Here is a 21,937-nt window from a genome sequence, read left to right on the forward strand (position 1 = left end):
TATAATAATTTGATAAAAATTATCTTTGTTGAAGTACTATATATCGGGAACTGTGCTAGACACTTTTAGCATATTACTTCTAACCCACAGAATAAACTTTCAAATGAGTTACCATTATTTTAATTGTACAGATGAAGAACTAAGGGTGGGAGCGTTTAAAAGAATTTTCCAAAATCATGTAATAACTAAGCAGAAGAGCTGGATCCAAAGTCTAGGTTGAATTCTCCACACACAATGCTTCCTTCATGCCCCAATGTTTGTTTTTCTCTGAGTTTAAACATTAATTTGCATTTCAATTATCCAGCAGTTAGACCTTTAACCTCAATAAACTTGGGAGGTGAGGTATGAAAAACTCTCACTACATTCGATGAGAGAGGAATCAAGCATCATTTACCAGAGCAGCTAAGCAAACCAGGGCCATTTGCTAAAGGCACAGATAGTTGTCTATCTCTCAATAAGGAGGTCATTCCTGTTTTAAACTACATTATGGTAATTTTTGCCATCATGTTGTTTTTCAGTTTTGTTGATGCATTTGCCAAAAAGAGTTATATGAAATAGACTCAGTAGGTTAATTTAGTGACTTGTTCTTCCTACATACATGTTTAGAGGTTTTAGCTAAAATAATTATTATATGAAGGATGTTTAACAGCACCTCATAAACATTCATTGTTTAATTCAAGCTTGTTTCTTAAAATGTCTTAAGCGCTTGAATTGCCTAATTTCTCAGGGACTGCTTTAGTTGGTAGCTATATTCACTGCCCACACTGAAATTTTACTTGTTTAAATTACGACAGTTACTTGTTAACTTCTGGAAACCATGCAAAATTATTTTAATATCCATGTTTACAGGTTCAAAGACAGTTTTTTCTGCATTTAGTATTTCCAAAATTGGGTTCTGTTTTATAACTTTGTTTACATTTTCTATGAAAAGTTGTTTTATATCAGTGACTCATCTTTCAGAAGAATACTCTACATATGAAGATGTCCATTTCAGTATTGTCAAAACCAAAATTGGAAACAAGCCATACCATCAACACGGGATTGACTAAATTACAGCGAATTCATACAATGGGATTTTATGCAAAGCTTGAGCCACCAAATAAGAATAGCAAACATGGGCTGTTCAGTGTGATGTTTACTAAGGTTAAACATGCAAGGCAAACAAAGGTCTGTTATTTCTTCTTAAATACTTAGTCTACATTCCTTGTAGTTGGATGGCAGTACCCTCTATTATATAATAAAAACCTCATGGTTAGACATTTCTCCACTCAAATAAATGCTATTATTAAAAAAAAAGATACAATGAAATAATTTAGCTAGCTTTAAAATATTTATTATAAAAATGGGAAAATATCAATTTAATATGAAATAGAGTAAAAGAATTGCTATTAATTCTGTGATTTAAACACATTTTAGCCCCCAAATAACTTAAAAACTTTTTCGAAGTGAAAAGGAGCCTCTGTAATCACACTCTGCATTATGGTAGCCACTGGACCCATATGGCTATCAAGCATTTGAAATGTAGCTAATCTGAACTGAGACGTCCTGTAAGTACTAAATACTAAAGACTTACTGGAAACAAATACAAAATAGTCCATTAATAATTGGTGATTTCAAAAATATTAATTACATGTTGAAATGCTAATGTTTAGGACATATTACTCAAATTAATTTACCTGTTTCTTTTTAATTTTTTTGTGGTGGGGACTAGAAAATTTAAAATTATGTATTTGCTGACATTTTATTTCTATTGTACAGTACTGCTATATAACTTTGATTTCTTATAGACTCAGAAAATTCAAAGGTCTCGTTTTTGGCTAAAACTGAAAATAAATTAGTGAGGCACCACTTATTATTTCATTTTCACACTCCTTTGGACTTTAAAATATTTTTTCTGATCAAGACAACAACCATAAAAAAAGCCAAATTACATGGGCAGATCTTCCTCTAAGACCTCATCTTTCCATCAGCAGGCAATTATGTTAGTAAACAACACTAGAGGTGTGGTTGCCCTGACCTTCTAGCTCATACTCTCTGTTACAGTGGAAAGACCATATCTTTTTATGACTGTCACCTGCTGCTTCCAGTAGTGATTTCCAGACTTAACTTTCTTAAAGGGCTAAATCATCTTTTTCTCCATGGGTATTTTAAACATTGGCTACTGAAAATATGACTATACTTTCACACAGTTGTTTCTTGCATAAAGGATTACTCAGGTAACCCTGGAAGCAAGTCAAAGGTCAATAGGTACGATACCATTTATCAGTTTGGGGCACTTCCCTTGTATTCTTTTTTTTTTTTAAACTCTTGTTTGTAATTAATTGTTTTTTTTTTGTTGTTGTTGTTGTTTTATTTTTTTATTTTTAAAAAATTATTTATTTAATTTTTTTCCCCTTGTATTCTTAATTTCTTGTGTGTTTTTATCATGAAAAGGTGATGAGTATTTTCAAATGCTTTTTTATGCATCTACTAAAATGATCAGGTAAATTTTGTCTTTTGTTAATCTGGTGTATTTAATTAAATGATCTTCAATGTTAAACCAAATTTGTATTCTTGGAAAAAATTCCACTTGATCATGGACTATAGTTCTTTTCATATGTTGTTGGGTTTCACTTGCTAATATTTTGAGGTGTTTTTGTTTGTTTGTTTTACAGTCCTTGATATCTTTTTGAAAGATATTTTGATGGATAAAGAATTTTTGGTTGGAGACTTTTCTTTTATATTTTAAAGATACAGTTTTCCTATATTCTGGACTGCATAGTTTCTGATGGTATAATTTATTATTATTTATTTAATTTTTAACAGTTTCATTATTTATATATTTATTCTAGCATAATTTACTTTTAAAATTTGTTTCTCTATAAACTATACTTCTCTTTTCTGTGACTTCCTTCAAACTGCTCTAATTAGGCTTGATTTTTAGCAACTTGACTATAATATGTGTAAGTATATTTTTCTTTGTATTTATCTTGCTTGGGATTTTCTGAGATTATTGCTTATGTGGTTCTACATCTTTCACTAGTGTTATAAAATTTGTGACCATTATATCCTCAAATAATTTTTCTACCTCATTGTCTGTCTGTCTCTCTCTCTCATTCTCTCACTCTCCGGTACCTCAATTATACATGTGTTAGACCACTTACAACTAATTTTCAGACACTGTATAAGAATGTGTATTTCAGACTAGTGTATTTATACCTGGAAGTGATGATTCTTCTATCTGACTGTCAGTGTAGGTTTGTCAGTGTTGACACGGGTGGAGATGGATTGGGCTTTTGTTTTTGCCCTATTTATCTTTAGCGTATCACAGGCTTAAAATTCTTCCAATGGGGATTGAAACTTCCTTACTTGGTCTGGAACCTGGAATGCTTGAGAGTGTTTTGTTAGTGTTACTAACATTAACCTACTCTCAGCCTTCAGTAGGTCTAATATGCCTGCACCACAGAGGGGGCCTCCCTCTGCTCCCTTACCCACCCATATTGGTATAGTGCCACTGATTTGTGTTCATGCAAATCTCATAATGGAAGCAGGGGATAGGTTCCCCGGGACCAGCCACAGTCTTAGTCCTGAGTGTCTGAGTCTTAAGGGTTGGACTTTGCTTGTTTTGGTGCCATGTCTTGGGAAAGTATAATGTTCTTGCTCCTCCCTCTTTGTCAGATGATTTGTATTTCTACCCTTCCTTCTTGTGGTAGTCAACCTTTGGGTGAAACAGGATGTTTTCCTGCCTCTCTTTCAATGACAAATGGTTTTTCTTCTGTTCCTCTTGCTTTGCAAGTGACTAGAGGACAGGAGAGTTTCCTGCCTCAATCCCAGAGACAGAACTGCTTTGGCTTTGCTTGATAAAAGGCTCAGGAACATGAAACTTCAGAGCAGGAAGGTAAGCAATAGTCCCTGGTTCTCCCTCAGTATCAGCCTACCCCCCACCAAATGCATTCCTCACTAAGGAGGGCTCCCTTGCTCTGCCAGATGGCAGAGATCCGATAAATGGGTGTGGATTCCCCTTGCTTTTGAGGTTCCTGGGGTTTCTAAACCATTATGCTACCCCTCACTTGTTCTTTAATAATTAAGATTTCAAATGTTTCTTTTTATCATCTTTTATGGTTGCTTACCTCCTCCTTCTGTGTTCTACCAAAGGTGAGTTTGTGTATCTCATCCTTCTTCCTAGGTGTTTGCTTCCCTCTGGAAGCAATCCCTTGGTTGCTTTGCAAATGTAGCTCTCCAAAGGGCTTAAAAGTGATAATTTTTTATGTTATCCAGGTTTTTTTTTTTTTTTTCCTTTTGGTTATTATTGTTGTTAGAGTCAGGTAACAGTCTGTTTGGCTCTGTATTCTGAATAGAAGCAAAAAGTCTTAGAATAATTTCTTTTGAACAGAGCCATCTTTTCCCCTCTGCCCTCATGCAGTGCCCAGTTGGGTACCAAAGCACAAGGATGAGTCCCCCTGCTTTCCTCCTTTCTAGGCATCCTATTTCCCTTATGCTTATTAATGTCATGAAACAATGTGAGGGGATACCCTAGTTGAGAATGATGAATATGGAAAAACCAGGGCATTTTTTCTACTTATGTAGTGATTGTTTCTTTGACAAACTAGGTCTTGTACTAAAGGCAAAATAACATTTCCACCCACTGATTGACATATAGTAAGGCAAGCTGAGGATTCAGGTTGGAAGTAGGGTCTGTGGTACCCTCTTCCACAGCTCTACTCAGTGGTTTTTTTCTCCTGGTCAACCCTAGCACTTGCCAGCTGCACAATATTTTTTTGAAGACCTGGATTGTTTTAGTAACACAATGTCTAATCCATGGGAAGGAAGATCCTTTCATTTCTCCTGTAAAGTCAACCAGCCTATATATAAGGCCTGAATAACTTACATATCTGTCTGAGAAAAGAAAGCTGATAAGAAGGTGAATTTTTACCATAAAAATAACAAGTTTCATATTCTACCACTGTTCTCCTATATTCTTTTTTTTTTTTTTTCAGTGAACTTTTTATACCTGAGAAAGTAAAACACACCCTGGGTCCCATCCCCCTCTTTAGGGAGGAAAATAATAAAGCTTTCTACCCTTGGTTAAGGATAGTTTCTAGGGCAAAAATGTCTATGTGTAAAACACTTAAGAGCATTCCTTGGGGGTATTTTATGATCTTTGCTGGTTTCTCTAAATGTGGTAGAAGTGTCTTTTTCATGTCTCTCATTTCTCCTGGTCCTTTAACAATTTTCAGGTTATTTATAGTGAGATCATCCAGTTCAAAAAACATTACAATAATGTTATAGCAATAGATAAGTCTGGAGAAATCGGGGGGGGGGGGGGAGTTCCACTATTACCTCACTACACATTTCTCTTTCCTTGCTTCCTAAGAAAAAGTCTTAACTCTAGCATCTTTTGACTTCCATGAGAATTACTCTGGCACCCCCTGTTTGTGTTAGCAATGATCAGAATCTAGTAGTACTAGCTTCCTTCCCTCCCCACCCCCACTCCTCTTCCCCACGTGGAAGTACAGAAGGAAACAGCCTTGGAAGTTCTCTCTGGGCAACTGTCGGCCTTTCGGGGACGTTTGCTTTCTGCCCAAGGAGAAACGTTCTCCTCTGGAGGCTTGGGCTGCAGGCAGCTCGGGTGGCCACCAGTTCCCAGACGTCCAGGCCGGCTGGCCTTTCAGTAGAGCTGGTAGAGCAGGAAACCCCTGGAAGCAACAGCGCACACTGCGCTGGCCCAGTGCCGCCCTCTGTGAAGCCAGGCCGCAGCCTCCGCAGGATATCAAGCCGCCATGCCAGACGCCCTAGCGGAAGTGGAGCCGAAGGCTGCCCAGCTTCAGGTTGCTGAAAATCCTTTGGAGAAGAAACAGGCAAAGCGCAAGAAAAAACCCAAGCTTATGAAGATGGTTCCCACTAGCCTGATCAAGTTCCACACTTTCCCTCCAAAAGAAAACGGTCAGGCTGGGACCACATCCCCCATTACGAAGAAGCCGAAAGAAAATTTGTTGGAGGGACCCTGCGGCTTGGGCTGTATACTTATTTCCAGATGTCAGCGTTTCAACACGCTCCATTGCTTCCTGGTTTTCTACGGCCTCCTGATCATGTCTCAAGGTGAGCTTGAGTGGGGGTGGCGGGCATTCTGGGGAGGGCAGCCCGGGGGCGCCTTGGGACAGGCGTGAATGGGGGACCCTCTGTGGTGACCCAGCTTGAAGCAGCGGTAGTCTCTCAGGTTCTCAAGGTCTGTCTGGAATCACAGCAGGTTAATCGGGCCATTACCTTGGGTGTGTGCCCTGTCATAGCTTTACCTCGGAGGGTACGTGAGTGACAGTCCCCTGCGTACAGTGTAGGTGATAGGGGCCTGGCTTCCAAATACGATGGGGCTGTAGACCAAACGTTGTTTGGTCAGGGATCCTGGGAAGTACAGGGTTGAATTAACCGGGGAGATTAAATAAAATTGAATATGGTGTTTGTGAGCACCAGTTTGTTTTCTGCTTCTGCTGACCATTTTGAGACTGGATGGCCAAACTGCTGGCTGCCTGCATTTGGTATCCTCACATGTGAACTGAGGAGGTGAAGGGGGACCTCAAACAACCTATACCAGAGAACTCAGACTGGAAAGTGTTTTATCTTTGCCCACACAGTTAAACAAAGCATGTGAATTTGAATGCCCTTAGAGGAGGTGTCTGTTCTTTATTTGGCCTCAGCCCTCACCACTCCCTTTATGCTCAAGATTCTTTACTATCCTGTTAACACTGATGGCACTGAAGTTTGCTGGACGTGATCTCTCTTTTTGCTCTAAAATGTTATTTCTAAATAAGTACAATAAAAAGGCTGTGTGTGATAAGAACCACGTGAAAGGGACACATGAATAGCGATCATTTTATCTTGATTTTATTAAAGAAGTTTCTTGGGAAAGAGGTGTTTGAATTATGCCCTGATAAATAGGGTACAGTTGTGATAATGGAATGTAGTTAAGGAGTATTTATTGTATAAGGAAATGAATGTATGAATGAGTGAATGTTTGGATAAATAAACACTCAGATACAGGAAAGCCTTGTTCCAGAATGGTGAGTGATGTGTTTGGCTTGGATGAAGGCAATTATATTTGTTTTATTCATTGTGTCTCCTCAAGACCTAATTATAGTGACTAAGACAGAAAAGACACTCATTAAGTATGTATTGAATGCATAAGCGAATAAAAAAAAAGAAAAAGACTATTTTATGAAGGTCTTTAAGTGACAGACTAGAGATTTTGAGAGGACACTGAAAGTTGTTCACTTCCTGTGCTGGGTGATGAGTAAGGTGCTTTACAGGTATTCTCTCACTGATACAATCTCCTTACTAGGTTGATAATGGGGAACCATTGAAAGTTTTTGAAAAAGTAGTTTGCAGTGAAGTTTTTTAGCTCCACTACTTTTTAATTGACTTCATATAGATCATTAGCTCAGTTTGGGTATAACATTGGGTCTTCGATTTATAAAAAGGATTTATCCATGTGTATTTATCAGTAGATCTATTTATTATTTGTTGTTACCTTTTAAACAATTTTGAAATAATTTCAAACATACAAAAAGGGTGTAGAGTTGATAAAAAGAATTCCTCCGTCCCGTCACACACGTTCTCTAGTTGTTTACATTTCACCACATTTGTTCCTTCACCTCTTCTTGAACATAGACTTTTTCAGACATGGTGCCCTATTATAGCTAAAGACTCCAGTGTGCATTCTCCCAAAATGAGGACACTCTTCTTCCTAACCACTATATACCTTTCTCAGTCAGGAATATCAGTGCAACACTACCATCAAATTTGGAATTGGTGGCCCCACTTAGATATTGCCAACTGCCTAAATACTGTCTCCTTTTCCTTTCTGGTCCCAAATTCTGTCCAGGATCACACAATGGATTTACTTGTCATATTTTAGACTTCTTTAATCTGCAGCAGTTCCCCCACTTTGTCCCTGTTTCTTGTGTCCCTGCAAGTCTTAAGATCTTTCAGTCTGTATGTTAAATTTCAACCTGGGTATATTTGATCTATCTTTATGACCAGATTCAGGTCATGCCTGCCTGATTGGATCCAGGCTACTATGAAACTGATATCAGGCATAGTCCCAGAAGATATATCCCTAAAGGTGGGATTTTAGTGGGAGATGGGTAATCATTTTTGGCATGTAGTGGCATCATAATGAGTCAAGCTATCGCTTATATTTGATTGGGATGAAATATAGGTCTGAAAAGCCCAAGTGGCTCTACGATTTACCTGATAGTAGCGATAATGACTATAAGGATTCTGGTGCTGGATGGAATCTTCTGAGTGCCCTTAAGCACTTACAAAGAGAAAATGTCCAATTCCGTTCTCTTAACTCTCAGCTCTCAAGCCCTGTCTGAGAATTCTGGTACTTCCATCACAGTCCTAAAAGAAGTTCTGATTTCTTTTAGCAATAGATTTTATATTTTGGGGAATCAAACACAAAATTTAAGTGTATGGGCTGATGAGTTGTAATGGCAGTTGAATGCACAGTCAGGTTTGTCCTCTTCTGTTACATATCCAATAAGAGTTGTTGATTTCTTAGTGTGTTAAGTTTGTTACTTGTTAGGACAGAATGGTGATTACCAAGCTTCTTACATGTAGAACTGGAATGATATGTAAGTTTGTGTGAGGGCACATATTTTCATTTTTCTGGATTTTATACCCAGTATTAGAATTGCTCGGTCCTATGGTAACTTTACGATTCACTTTTAAAATATTCTGTAGGCTTATCATATATGTGTTTTATTGATTTGAGGAAGTTGTCTTCTATTCCTAGTTCATTTAGTATTTTTACTAAAAGTGTGTTGGGTTTTGTTAAATGCTTTCTCTCTCTCTCTCTCTCTCTCTCTGTGTGTGTGTGTGTGTGTTTTGCCCATTATTATATTAATGTAATGAGTTACATTGATTCACTTTAATATTTTGGTAGAAGTCCCATGGCTTTCACATTTAAATTTGGTGAAGCATTCAAAATAATCATAAATAGAAACAACTTATTTGAAGAGTTTTGTCTTATAAGGTATTTGTCAAAAATTCTCTGAATGGAGTATTTTGGCTGAAATATTTCAATAGAAAACAAAGAACTTCATACATTATTTAGTAGTGTTTTCCTTGAGCTTGCTAGACATTTATGCACCTGTAGAGAGTGTTTTCTATTAAAATATGATCTGCAGTGGAGAGTCATTTGAAGTCATTTATTAACTATTATGTTGGAGGTACCTAAGACCTCATTCAGGCTCAGTGATTCAATAGAAGAATGTGGGACTCAGAGAAAGATGTTATATTCATGGTTATGATATATTATAATAAAAGGATACAGATTAAAATCAGTAAAGAGAAAAGGTGCACAGGACAAAATCCAGAAGAAATGAGGTCCAAGCTTTCATGTATCTTTTCCCAGAGGAATTGCATGGACATGCTTAATTTTTCCCCCAACAATGTGTTGTACTACATGCAAATAGTTGCCAGACCAGCTTACGTGAGCCTTGGAGTTTTTTGGGGGGGGGCATAAATTATCTGATCAAACAGATGTTTACCTTAGATCACCTTGTTTAATATAAGCTGTTGAATCAGACTGGTTCTGTGTGGTCCAAGGCCTCAGGCAGAATATTCCAAAGGCTCAGTGTCATTTTCCAGGAACCAATGAATGGCCAGTCTTGAAGACGGGCATTTTTTGAGCAACCAAGACCTGCTGAGTTATCGCTTTACTGCAAAACTATACAAAGCAACTTGGATGAATTGCAGCTAATATCAGGGGACCGATCAGGAAAAAGGGTCATATTAAAATGTATTCTTCAGAGAAAAATATGAATAATGTTTTATTAGAGGTAAATATGGCTAAGAAATTAAAGTATGTGGAATGCATATCAAGAATCATATTCTTTTATTTTTTTCAAAGTTAAGATATCTAAAGGTGTTTGAAAAGTTTTTTTTTTAATTTTTAATTTTTTATTAACATATAATGTATTATTAGCCCCAGGGGTACAGGTCTGTGAATCGCCAGATTTACACACTTTACAGCACTCATCATATCACATACCCTCCCCAATGTCCATAACCCAACCACTGTCTCCCTCTCCACCTCCCCCCAGCAACACTCAGTTTGTTTAGTGAGGTTAAGAGTCTCTTATTGTTTCTCTCCCTCCCAATCCCATCTTGTTTCATTTTTTCTTCCCTATCCCCTAAACCCCCCACTTTGCCTCTCAACTTCCTTATATCAGGGACATCATATGATAATTGTCTTTCTCTGATTGGCTTATCTCACTCAGCATAATATCCTCTAGTTCCATCCACATCATTGCAAATGGCAAGGTACCATTACTTTTGATGGCTGCATAGTATTCTATTGTATTTATATACCACTTCTTCTTTATCCATTCATCTGTTGACGGACATCTAGGTTCTTTCCATAGTGTGGCTATTGTGGACATTGCTGCTATAAACATTTGGGTGCATGTGCCCCTTCAGATCACTACATTTGTATCTTTAGGGTAAATACCCAGTAGTGCGATTGCTGGGTCGTAGGGTAACTCTATTTTCAACTTTTTGAGGAACCTCCATGCTGTTTTCCAGAGTGACTGCACCAGCTTGCATTCCCACCAACAGTGTAGGAGGGTTCCCCTTTCTCCACATCCTCGCTAGCATCTGTCGTTTCCTGACTTGTTAATTTAGCCATTCTGACTGGTGTGAGGTGGTGTATCATTGTGGTTTTTTTTTCTAATTTATTTATTTATCTATTTATTTTACAGCGAGAGAGAGAGAGATCACAAGTAGGCAGAGAGGCAGAGAGAGAGAGAGAGAGGGAAGCAGGCTCCCCGCCCAGCAGAGAGCCTTATGCGGGACCCGATCCCAGGACCCCGAGATCTCATTGTGGTTTTGATTTGTATTTCCCTGATACCGAGTGATAAGGAGAGCTTTTTCAGTGTCTTTTGACCATCTGGATGTCTTCTTTGCAGAAATGTCCGTTCATGTCCTCTGCCCATTTCTTGATTGGATTATTTGTTCTTTGGGTGTTGTTTGGTAAGTTCTTTATAGATTTTAGATGCTAGCCCTTTATCTGATATGTCATTTGCAAATATCTTCTCTCATTATGTTGTCTTTGGTTTTGTTAACTGTTTCCTTTGCTGTGCAAAAGCTTTTGATCTTGATGAAATCCCATTAGTTCATTTTTGCCCTTCCTTCCCTTGCCTTTGGCGCTGTTTCTAGGAAGCAGTTGCTGTGGCTGAAGTCAAAGAGGTTGCTGCCTGTGTTTTCTCAAGAATTTTGATGGATTCCTTTCTCACATTGAGGTCCTTCATCCATTTTGAGTCTATTTTCATGTGTGGTATAAGGAAATGGTCCAGTTTCATTCTTCTGCATGTGGCTGTCCAATTTTCCCAACACCATTTGTTGAAAAGACTTTTTTCCATTGGACATTCTTTCCTGCTTTGTCAAAGATTAGTTGACCATAGAGTTGAGGGTCTATTTCTGGGCTCTCTATTCTGTTTCCACTAATCTATGTGTCTTTTTGTGCCAGTACACATACTGTCTTGATGATGACAGCTTTGTAATAGAGCTTGAAGACTGGAATTGTGATGCCACCAACTTTGGCTTTCTTTTCAACATTCCTCTGACTATTCAGGGTCTTTTTTGGTTCCATATAAATTTTAGGATTATTTGTCCCATTTCTTTGAAAAAAAATGGGTGGTAGTTGGATAGGGATTGGATTAAACATGTAGATTGCTTTAGGTAGCATAGATATTATCACAATATTTGTTCTTCCAATCCGTGAGCATGGAACACTTTTCCATTTCTTTGTGTCCTCCTCAATTTCTTTCATTAGTATTTTATAATTTTCTGAGTACAGATTCTTTGTCTCTTTGGTTAGGTTTTACTCCTAGGTATATTATGGTTCTGGGTGAAATTGTAAATGGGATTGAATCCTTAGATTCTCTTTCTTCTGTCTTGTGGGTGTAGAGAAATGCAGCTGATTTCTGTGCATTGATTTTATATCCTGACACTTAACTGAATTCCTGTACAAGTTCTAGCAGTTTTGGAGTGGAGTCTTTTGGGTTTTCCACATATAGTATCATATCATCTGCAAAGAGTGAGAGTTTGACTTCTTCTTTGCTGATTTGGATCCTTTAATTTCTTTTTGTTGTCTGATTGCTGAGTCTAGGACTTCTAGTAGTATGTTGAATAGCAGTGGTGATAATGGGCACCCCTACCATGTTCCTGACCTTAGCGGAAAAGCTCTCAGTTTTTCCTCCATTGAGGATGATATTTGCTGTGGGTTTTCAATAGATGGCTTTGATGATATTGAGGTATGTACCCTCTATCACTGCACTTTGAAGAGTTTTGATCAAGAAAGGATGCTATACTTTGTCAAATTCTTTTTCAGCATCTGTTGAGAGTATCCTATGGTTCTTGTTCTTTCTTTTATTAATATATTGTATCACATTGATTGATTTGCAGATGTTGAACCAACCTTGCAGTCCTGGAAGGAATCCCACTTGGTCATAGTGACTAATCCTTTTTTTTTTTTTTTTTTAATTAACATGTAATATATTATTAGCCACAGGGGGTGAATAATGCTTTTAATGTACTGTTGGTTCCTATTGGCTAGTATTTTGGTGAGAATTTTCACATCTGTGTTCATCAAGGATATTGGTCTGTAATTCTCTTTTTTGATGGAGTCTTTGTTGTGTTTTGGGATCAAGGTAATGCTGGTCTCATAAAATGAGTTTGGAAGTTTTCCTTCAATTTCTATTTTTTGGAACAGTTTCAGGAGAATAGGAATTAGTTCTTCTTTAAATGTTTGTTAGAATTCTCCTGGGAAGCCGTCTGGCCCTGGGCTTTTGCTTGTTTGGAGATTTTTGATGACTGTTTCAATCTCCTTACTGGTTATGGATCTGTTCAGGTTTTCTATTTCTTCCTGGTTCAGCTGTGGTAGTTTATATGTCTCTAGGAATGCATCCATTTCTTCCAGATTGTCAAATTTGTTGGCGTAGAGTTGCTCATCGTATGTTCTTATAATTGTTTGTATTTCTTTGGTGTTGGTTGTGATCTCTCCTCTTTCATTCATGATTTTATTTATTTGGGTCCTTTCTCTTTTCTTTTTGATAAGTCTGGCCAGGGGTTTATCAATCTTATTAATTCTTTCAAAGGACCATCTCCTAGTCTCATTGATTTGTTCTATTGTTGTTTTGGTTTCTATTTCATTGATTTCTGCTCTGATCTTTATAATTACTCTTCTCCTTCTGGGTTTAGGCTTTCTTTGTTATTCTTTCTCCAGCTCCTTTAGGTGTAGGGTTAGGTTGTGTATTTGAGACCTTTTTTGTTTCTTGAGAAAGGCTTGTATTGCTATATATTTTCTTCTCAGGACTGCCTTTGCTGTGTCCCACAGATTTTGAACCGTTGTGTTTTCATTATCATTTGTTTCCATGAATTTTTTCAATTCTCCTTTAATATCCTGTTGACTCATTCATTCTTTAGTAGGATGCTCTTTAGCCTGCATGTATTTGGGTTCTTTCCACATTTCCTCTTGTGATTGAGTTCTAGCTTCAGAGCATTGTGGTCTGAAAATATTCAGGGAATGATTGCAGTCTTTTTGTACCGGTTGAGACCTGATTTGTGACCCAGGATGTGATATATTCTGGAGAATGTTCCATGTGCACCAGAGAAGAATGTGTATTCTGTTACTTTGGGATGGAATGTTCTGAATATATCTATGATGTCCATCTGATCCAGTGTGTCATTTAAGGCCTTTATTTCCTTGTTAATCTTTTACTTGGATGATCTGTCCATTTCAGTGAGGGGGGGTGTTAAAGTCCCCTACTATTATTGTATTACTGTCAATGTGGTTTTTTTGATTTTTTTTAATTAATTGGTTTATGTAGTTGGCTGCTCCCATGTTTGGGGCATAGATATTTAAAATTGTTAGATCTTCTTGTTGGACAGACCTTTTGAGTATGATATAGTGTCCTTCCTCATCTCTTATTATTGTCTTTGGCTTAAAATCTAATTGATCTGATAGAAGGATTGCCACCCCAGCTTTCTTTTGAAGTCCATTAGCAAGGTAAATTGTTTTCCACCCCCTCACTTTAAATCTGGAGGTGTCTTTGGGTCTAAATGGAGTTTCTTGTAGACAGCATATTGATGGGTTTTGTTTTTTTATCCATTCTGATACTTTTGTCCTTTAATTGGGGGCATTTAGCCCATTTACATTCAGGGTAACTATTGAGAGATATGAATTTAGTGTCATTGTATTGCCTGTAAGATGACTGTTACTGTATATTGTCTCTGTTCCTTTCTGGTCTACTACTTTTAGGCTCTCTCTTTGCCTAGAGGACCCCTTTCAATTTTTTTTTTAGAGCTGGTTTGGTATTTACTAATTCTTTTAGTTTTTGTTCTGGAAGCTTTTTATCTCTCCTTCTATTTTAAATGACAGCCTTGCTGGGTATAGTATTTTCAGCTGCATGCTTTTCTCATTTAGTGCTCTGAGTATGTCTTGCCAGTTCTTTCAGGCCTGCCAGGTCTCTGTGGATAAGTCTGCTGCTAATCTAATATTTTTCCCATTGTATGTTACAGACTTCTTGTCCAGGGCTGCATTCAGGATTTTCTTTGTCACTAAGACTTTTATGTTTTACTATTAGATGATGGGGTGTGGACCTATTCTTATTGATTTTGAGGGGGGTTCTCTGCACCTCCTGGATTTTGATGCTTGTTCCCTTTGCCATATTAGGGAAATTCTACTATAATTCGCTCCAATATACCTTCTGTCCCCCCCTCTTCTCTTCTGGAATCCCAATTATTCTAATATTGTTTCATCTTATGGTATCACTTATCTCTTAAATTCCCCCCTCATGGTCCAGTAGTTGTTTGTCTCTCTTTTGCTCAGCTTCTTTATTCTCTGTCATTTGGTCTTTTATATCACTAATTCTCTCTTCTGCCTAATTTATCCTAGCAGTAAGAACCTCCATTTTTGATTGCACCTCATTAATAGCTTTTTTGATTTCAGCTTGTTTAGATTTTAGTTCTTTTATTTCTCCAGAAAGGGCTTTTATATCTCCAGAGAGGGTTTCTCAAATATCTTCCATGCCTTTTTTGAGCCCGGCTAGCACCTTGAGAATTGTCATTCTGAACTCTAGATCTGACATATTATCAACGTCCATATTGATTAGGTCCCTAGCCTTCAGTACAGCCTCTTGTTTTTTTCTTTTGTGTGTGTGGTGTTTTCCCACCTTGTCATTTTATCCTGATAAGAATATATGAATGAGAGAATAAAATACTAAAAGGATGGCAAAGATCCCAGAAAAATGTGCATTAACCAAATCATAAGAGACCCCAAATCGTGGGGAGAAGAAAGGGGGTAAAAAGAAGTTAAAAAAAAAAAGAAAAGAAAGAAGAAAAAATATATATTAGACTGGTGAATAGAACAGAACCACCCACTTGATTTTGGGGGTATTCTGGTCTTTTTGAAGAAAATAACCTCCCCAAATTTTAAAGAAACACACACACACACACACACAAATAAGGGTAAACATGATGAAGGGATGGAATATGACTATGAAGATGAAAAATTTTTAAAAATTCTAAAAAAGGAGTTGATAAGGTAAGTTGGTTGGGAAAGAAAGAAAAAGAAAGTGGAGAGAATTTGCTCAGGTTGGAGACTAGAACAAACCGTGTGCTAGATTTAGGGTATATTTTGATCTATTAGAAGTTGTATCCCAAAAATTTTTAGAGGAAAAAACCTTATGTGTATACAAAATATAAAGTTAGATAAAATGAAGGATAAAATATGAGTATAATAATGAAGGTTTGAAAAGATTTTTTTTAAAGAAAGGTATTGTTAAGATAAACCAGTTCAAAAAAACATTAAAAGAGGAAAAACTAAAAGTTAAAAAAATTAGAATGAGAAAAAAAATAAAATTTAAAACATTTGATTAACTTTGCAAGACTAAAGAATCATGGGGAGAAAGCCATGAAATTCCATACTTTGCTTTCTCCTCCTCTGGAATTCCACTGTTCTCCTTGATCAGTGAGCTTGGTCTTGGCTGGATTTCTTGCTGATCTTCTGGGGGAGGCGCCTGTTGTAGTGATTCTCAAGTGTCTTTGCCCAGGTGGAATTGCTCCGCCCTTGCCAGGAGGCAGGCTAAGTAATCTCCTGGGTTCGCTCTTGGGAGCTTTTTTTCCCTGAACACTTTCCATAGAGCTCTGGAGGATGGGAATGAAAATAGCGGCCTCCCAATCTCTGGCCTGGAGTAGCTAAGAGCTCAGGGCCCCACTCCTCAGTGCGCCCTCAGAGAAAAGCGCTCAATCATTCCTGTCTCCTTGGTCTCTGGCAGCAATCCGAGCTCACTGGCCTGTGACCGAGCGTCTCTGTCACACAACGTTGTCTGGAGTCTCTAAACCCAGCAGATCCCTCCCACTCTTCCACGGGGTCTCCCTGGATCTGCCACTTGTGGGGTCCTGCTCAAAGAGCAGTCATCTGACCATGCCATGGATCACAGTTTAAGTTAACCCCGAGCTGAGAGCTCACTCCTTGTCTCTGTCTCTGTGACTGTCTTCCCCGCTCTAATACCTGTGAGCTCCATGACACTCAGACACCCCTGATCCTTCTGTGACCCCGCAGAGCAATGTCTGGAGTGATGTCCCTCAGTGGAGTAGACTTATAAAAGTTCTGATTTTGTGCTCTCTTGCTCTGCCATTTGCTGGGAGCCGGCCCCTCCCTCTGTGGTCTATCTTCCCATTGCTTTGCATTCACTTCTCCGAAGGTCCTACCTTTCAGAAAGTGGTCGATTTTCTGTTTCTAGAATTGCTGCTCTTCTTCTCTTCGATCTCCTGTTGGATTTGTAGGTGTTTGGAATGGTTTGATAACTGTCTAGCTGATCTCTTGCTACCTGATGTCATCTCAGCCTGCCACTTTTCCGCCTTCTTGACTCCTCCCCCTGAAGTTTTTGAATAAACTTTCAGTTTCATCAATGTAATAAAACTAATTTGCCTATAAATGACAAAAATATTAGGATTTTTTTAAATTACTAATCCATTACCAGGCATTGAACCAGGAAAAAAACAAACTGTCAAAGATGGAATCTGAAGCTGGTTATCTGACCTGATTGGGCTTAAGAGCAATGAAAACAGCAATATTGTGCCAATATTTGTGGAAAATGATGTAGTGGGCATTTATGTCATGTAGTGTTCTTATTTAAAATGTTGCCCAAAATCAAGTTCTCAATGAAGGCAAGACTTGGGGAGATGAATGGCTTCTCTGGCTGACTCCTATGGTAGAACTTTTGACTAGAGAGATTCTGGGGTTGATCAACGGCTTCTGACTGCTCTGGAAAGTTTACAGAAAGGAAATAAGAATTAAATTATTCTAATTTAAGTAGAATTTAATTTAATTTAATTTAATTAATTCTAAATCACAATTAAGGAAATGTGTGAGCTTCTCAGATGGTTCTATGAGAATCTCATCATTTTTAGTCACACACTGCATATTTTGAACAGTTCTAACTCGGAATTACAATGTTTTAAGTTCAATGAACAGATTCACCAGATCACTTTTGTTATAGTTGAGATATTGATTGGAGAAGAGTGGACCCTTAAGAATTGGGATGAAGTCATTTGGCTAGAATTCAGTGAATCTGAGGACCATAATTCCCAAAATCCTAAACCTCCTTTCCTAGTAGGAGCAACTATACCTTTTATGTCTGAAGAAAAATCAGTCCCTTTTTTTATAGACACTGAACTTGCCTCATCCAAGTTAAGGGAGTGCTGATTGCCCCTATGATCTATCCCACTACCCCTTCTTGCTGCCAGACTCATAACTACAGTTAGATCCCAGCCTTCCCAGAATGACTGACATGAAGTCTATCCTGGGAGATACTACACACCACAAATTTGCCTGCCAGTTCAGTGATGTCTCTAGGGAACAATTGGCTTAGAGTGTGAGGGCTACCTCTTCTAAAATGAAGGTGAAGTTTCATCACTTGTTCCACTCCCTATTAAGAAACATCATCTTTAGTGAACCTGTGTGTATGTGTGTGTGTGTGTTTTAAAGGTAGAAGTATGTTATGTAGCACTATAACTCCCCTCAGGGGAGGCCCTAAAAAAATAGAGGAAAAAGGAAATCTTTCCAGTGGGCAGACCATTGAGCAATACATCTGATGATCCATACTGCCTAGATACCATGCTGCCATTGCTTAATGGTTTGACCATTTGGTGACTTGGAGAGTTGGGTAAGTGGCATGTCTCTTTGAATGAGCACAGTTATCCATTGTGGATGTTCACCAAAAGAAATCCATTGCAGAGGAAGCTTTCAATAATGGGACAGGTAGGCCATCCTTTGAAAATTCCCCAGTCATTGTAAGTCTTGTCCTATGGGTTCATATTTATAGTGACAGTTACATCAAGAATAGAGGTTATGCAAGAGCTGAATGCATGGATTTATCTTTACCAGTGCTGATGTGGTTATTGCCCTTATCGAATGCCTTACACACCACTGTGATCATCTTATTTCATATCACAATGTTTTAAATGGAGGAACTCATTTTATAGGAGAAGAAGTAGAGCAGGAAGTTCTTGTTCATGGAATTTACTAATCTTACTACGTATTACAATAACCAGAAACTCTTGGCCATATAGATAATTATAATGTCCTATGAAGACTCAGGCAAGGTCCAGCTAGGAGACAGCAATTAAAAAATTAGGGATGCCGTCCTGTAAGGTGAGAGATAAGCTTTGAGGTAGCAACCTACATATGTTATGGTGATCAAGAAGTAGAACAGAGAGTGAATAATGGAGGAGGGAAGTTATCAGCTGTGTTTGCATAGCCATTTAGAGAAATAGAAACTGCAGCAACTATGCATTTTTTCTCTTTTGTTTTATGTGTACATACACACACACAAACATATACACATTTGTGTGTGTGTGTGTGTGTGTGTGTGTGTGTATTCCATTTTTTTCTCTTTTTCCCTTATTTGATAAGAGAGTATTATGGGAGGTAATGTTACAAATTCATCTCTAGGTTACAAAGTATCTCTGAGAAGGGGAATTAATACTCCAACCCCAGAGATGGATATAGTAACTGACAGGACATTTCATTTCTTGCCTTGACCATTATCCTCCTTGGCCACATCTAAAATGAGAGTTGAGGGGCGCCTGGGTGGCTCAGTGGGTTAAGCCGCTGCCTTCGGCTCGGGTCATGATCTCAGGGTCCTGGGATCGAGTCCCGCATCGGGCTCTCTGCTCAGCGGCGAGCCTGCTTCCCTCTCTCTCTCTCTCTGCCTGCCTCTCTGTCTACTTGTGATCTCTCTCTGTCAAATAAATAAATAAAATCTTTAAAAAAAAATAAATAAAATGAGAGTTGAAGAAATACTCTTCTCTTTGATGCAACCAAGTTTTTAGTTCTTGCCTTCTGCTGGTCTTGGTCTGTTAAACTGTTGTTGCTCCAATCTGACTTAACAGTTTCTTTTTCAGTACAGTTCCCTCACAAATTTAGTTAGGTCTATGATGTGTTTGAGTAGTTATTTATTTATACCTTTCATATCTTTTTATACCATTGATACCTTTGCAATTTACTTTTTGTATTAAGAAAGTCCATTTTGGTTTATGATTGAACTAGAAGATGGAGTAATATTACCTTGTGGTAGATATGATGACTGGTTGATCTCATGACTGCTTTGTTCTTTTCTTTTCTTTCTTTCTTTTTTTTTTTTTTGAAAGAGTAAGAACATCTTTGTAAGAATGATAAATGCACAGTGTTAGGCAGAAGCATGATGACATTGCTATTAATTTGGCATGCTAGTTTAAATAGAAGAAGAAGGGTGAAAATGAATCCCGAGTGTCTAAAAGGTGAACTCTGTGAGCTACTTGTCTGTTGGCCATAGACTTCATTATTCATGGTCTGGACTCACTGCTTTTTCCAAGGGGCATAGGAGACTGTAAACTACATTTCCCAGCCTTTCTTTCTTGCTGGCTTCCACTTAGGTGTTGCCAATGAGAGGCTGTGACAGTAGATTTGGAAAAGGGGCAAAGGAAAGCCTCTTTTTTGTTTTCTCCTCCTTGTGGTGCTGTCTTTGACAATAGCAGCAATACTGGGTGAATAGGAACTCCTGGATTTATGCTCAGGCATCGCTACATCTCCATCAGCAGCACCAGTTGGAGCTTCAACAGCCAGTGCTTATGGCTCTGGCTCTGCAAATGCAAGAGCAGCAGAAGTAGTGGAAAGCTTTGAGTTGGCTCTCAGAGCATGAGCAGTAGTTTAGGTTCTGGCCTTCTGGAAAAGAGGTAGCTATTGCAGTTCCAACAGCAGCAGCAGCCCATATTCCAGCAACTTCTGCTTCATAGGTATTCATGAGTTTTGATTGGTAACTCTTTTCTGTTTTCACTCCAATAAATGTATTACTTTTGTATCCAACCTCTGTATGAATTTCTTGAAGTTTCAAATATTTAGGACAATATATTTCAAATATTTAGGACAATTGTTTTTTTCCTAGTTAGATACTAGGGGATAGAAATGCACCTCTATGATAAAATTTACTTAATGTTTCCGAACATGACAAACAATTCCCATATTGCTCAAGGATATACACATTCTGACTTTTAAAAGAGTAAGAAATTATGACCTTCAAATATAGGTTATGGGTTATGGAGAGAGAGAAGAATGCATTTGGGAGGGTGCATGCTTCGTTCCAAATACTTTGTTGTTTTATTTCCTGTTCTGGGTGATAGATAAGTATTCATTAGATTGTCATTTATTTATTTTTTTAAAATAATTTATTTATATTTATATATAAATATATAAATATAAAATTTATATAATTTTATATAATTTTATTTATATAATTTATATAATTTTATTTATATTATTTATAAAATAAAAAAATTTATTTTTTAAAAAGATTTTATTTATGCATTTGAGAGTGAGAGAGAGCAAGAGCGAGAGAGTGTGAGCAGGGGGGAGATACAGAGGAAGAGGGAGAAGCCGACTCTTCGCTGAGCAAGGAGCCTGACACAGGGCTCGATACCAGGACCCTGGGACCTGAGCCAAAGGCAGATGCTTAACTGACTGAGCCACCCAGGTGCCCCGTTATTTATTCATTTTTATAACTAAATCAGAATACATTAAAATAAAGATCAGTACTAAGTAAGATGACTGAAAAAGATAAGTATTCTCCAGTAAATCAGTACAGAATAGGTAAAATTCAATTAGCAAATATTTCACAAAGGTTAAGGCCTTTTAGTATTTTTTTAAAGATTTTATTTATTTATTTGACAGAGAGAGATCACAAGTAGGCAGAGAGGCAGGCAGAGAGAGAGGAGGAAGCAGGCTCCCTGCCGGGCAGAGAGCCCAATGTGGGGCTCGATCCCTCAACCCTGGGATCATGACCTGAGCTGAAGGCAGAGGCTTTAACCCACTCTGCCACCCAGGTGCCCCAGTATTTTAGAAAACAAATCATGTATTTATGGATCTTAAACAGTCAGAATAATGTAAAGTAAACTTAAATCAATGTAAATTGTTTTTGTTTGTAATGATTATCATGGTGTTCTATTTTGTCTCTTAAAATGCATATTACTGCTTTCTTTTTTTTTCTTGTTACAATTTAGGTATTGTGTTTGGTCTCAAAGAACTGAGCATGGACACTTTTGAGAAGGGCAATCAGCTGAACGATATGGAGAATTTATTGTTGCCTTTGACTTATGATATTTCATCTTTCCTGGTAGCAGTGTTTATAGCATACTACGGAGGGAATGGAAACATACCAAGATGGGTTACATTTGCCTCCTTTTTAGTAGGATTTGGATCACTTTTATTTGCTTACCCATACTTTACTAAGGGAGATTTTAAAGCAAATGTAGATATTGAAGGTAAGATTATAAAAGATGTCAAATTATTATTTAAATATTGGCTTTAGGAACATAAAATAGATTATAATACTTGTTTGTACATCCATCCATCTGTATC

The 21,937-nt window shown here is 37.8% G+C and overlaps 1 protein-coding gene across 1 annotated transcript in view; it reads left to right on the forward strand.

The window, feature by feature from the left end:
- The first annotated feature begins 5,759 nt into the window (after nucleotides 1-5,759).
- Nucleotides 5,760-21,937, forward strand: part of SLCO6A1 (solute carrier organic anion transporter family member 6A1) — a 93,228-nt gene continuing 77,050 nt past the window's right edge. The window contains exons 1-2 of the mRNA XM_046000931.1: nucleotides 5,760-6,078; nucleotides 21,580-21,840. Of these exons, the coding sequence (XP_045856887.1) occupies nucleotides 5,760-6,078; nucleotides 21,580-21,840 (580 nt within the window). The remainder of the gene's footprint in view (nucleotides 6,079-21,579; nucleotides 21,841-21,937) is intronic.

Source organism: Meles meles, chromosome 3 (genome assembly GCF_922984935.1).
Source record: "Meles meles chromosome 3, mMelMel3.1 paternal haplotype, whole genome shotgun sequence".
NCBI lineage: Eukaryota > Metazoa > Chordata > Mammalia > Carnivora > Mustelidae > Meles > Meles meles.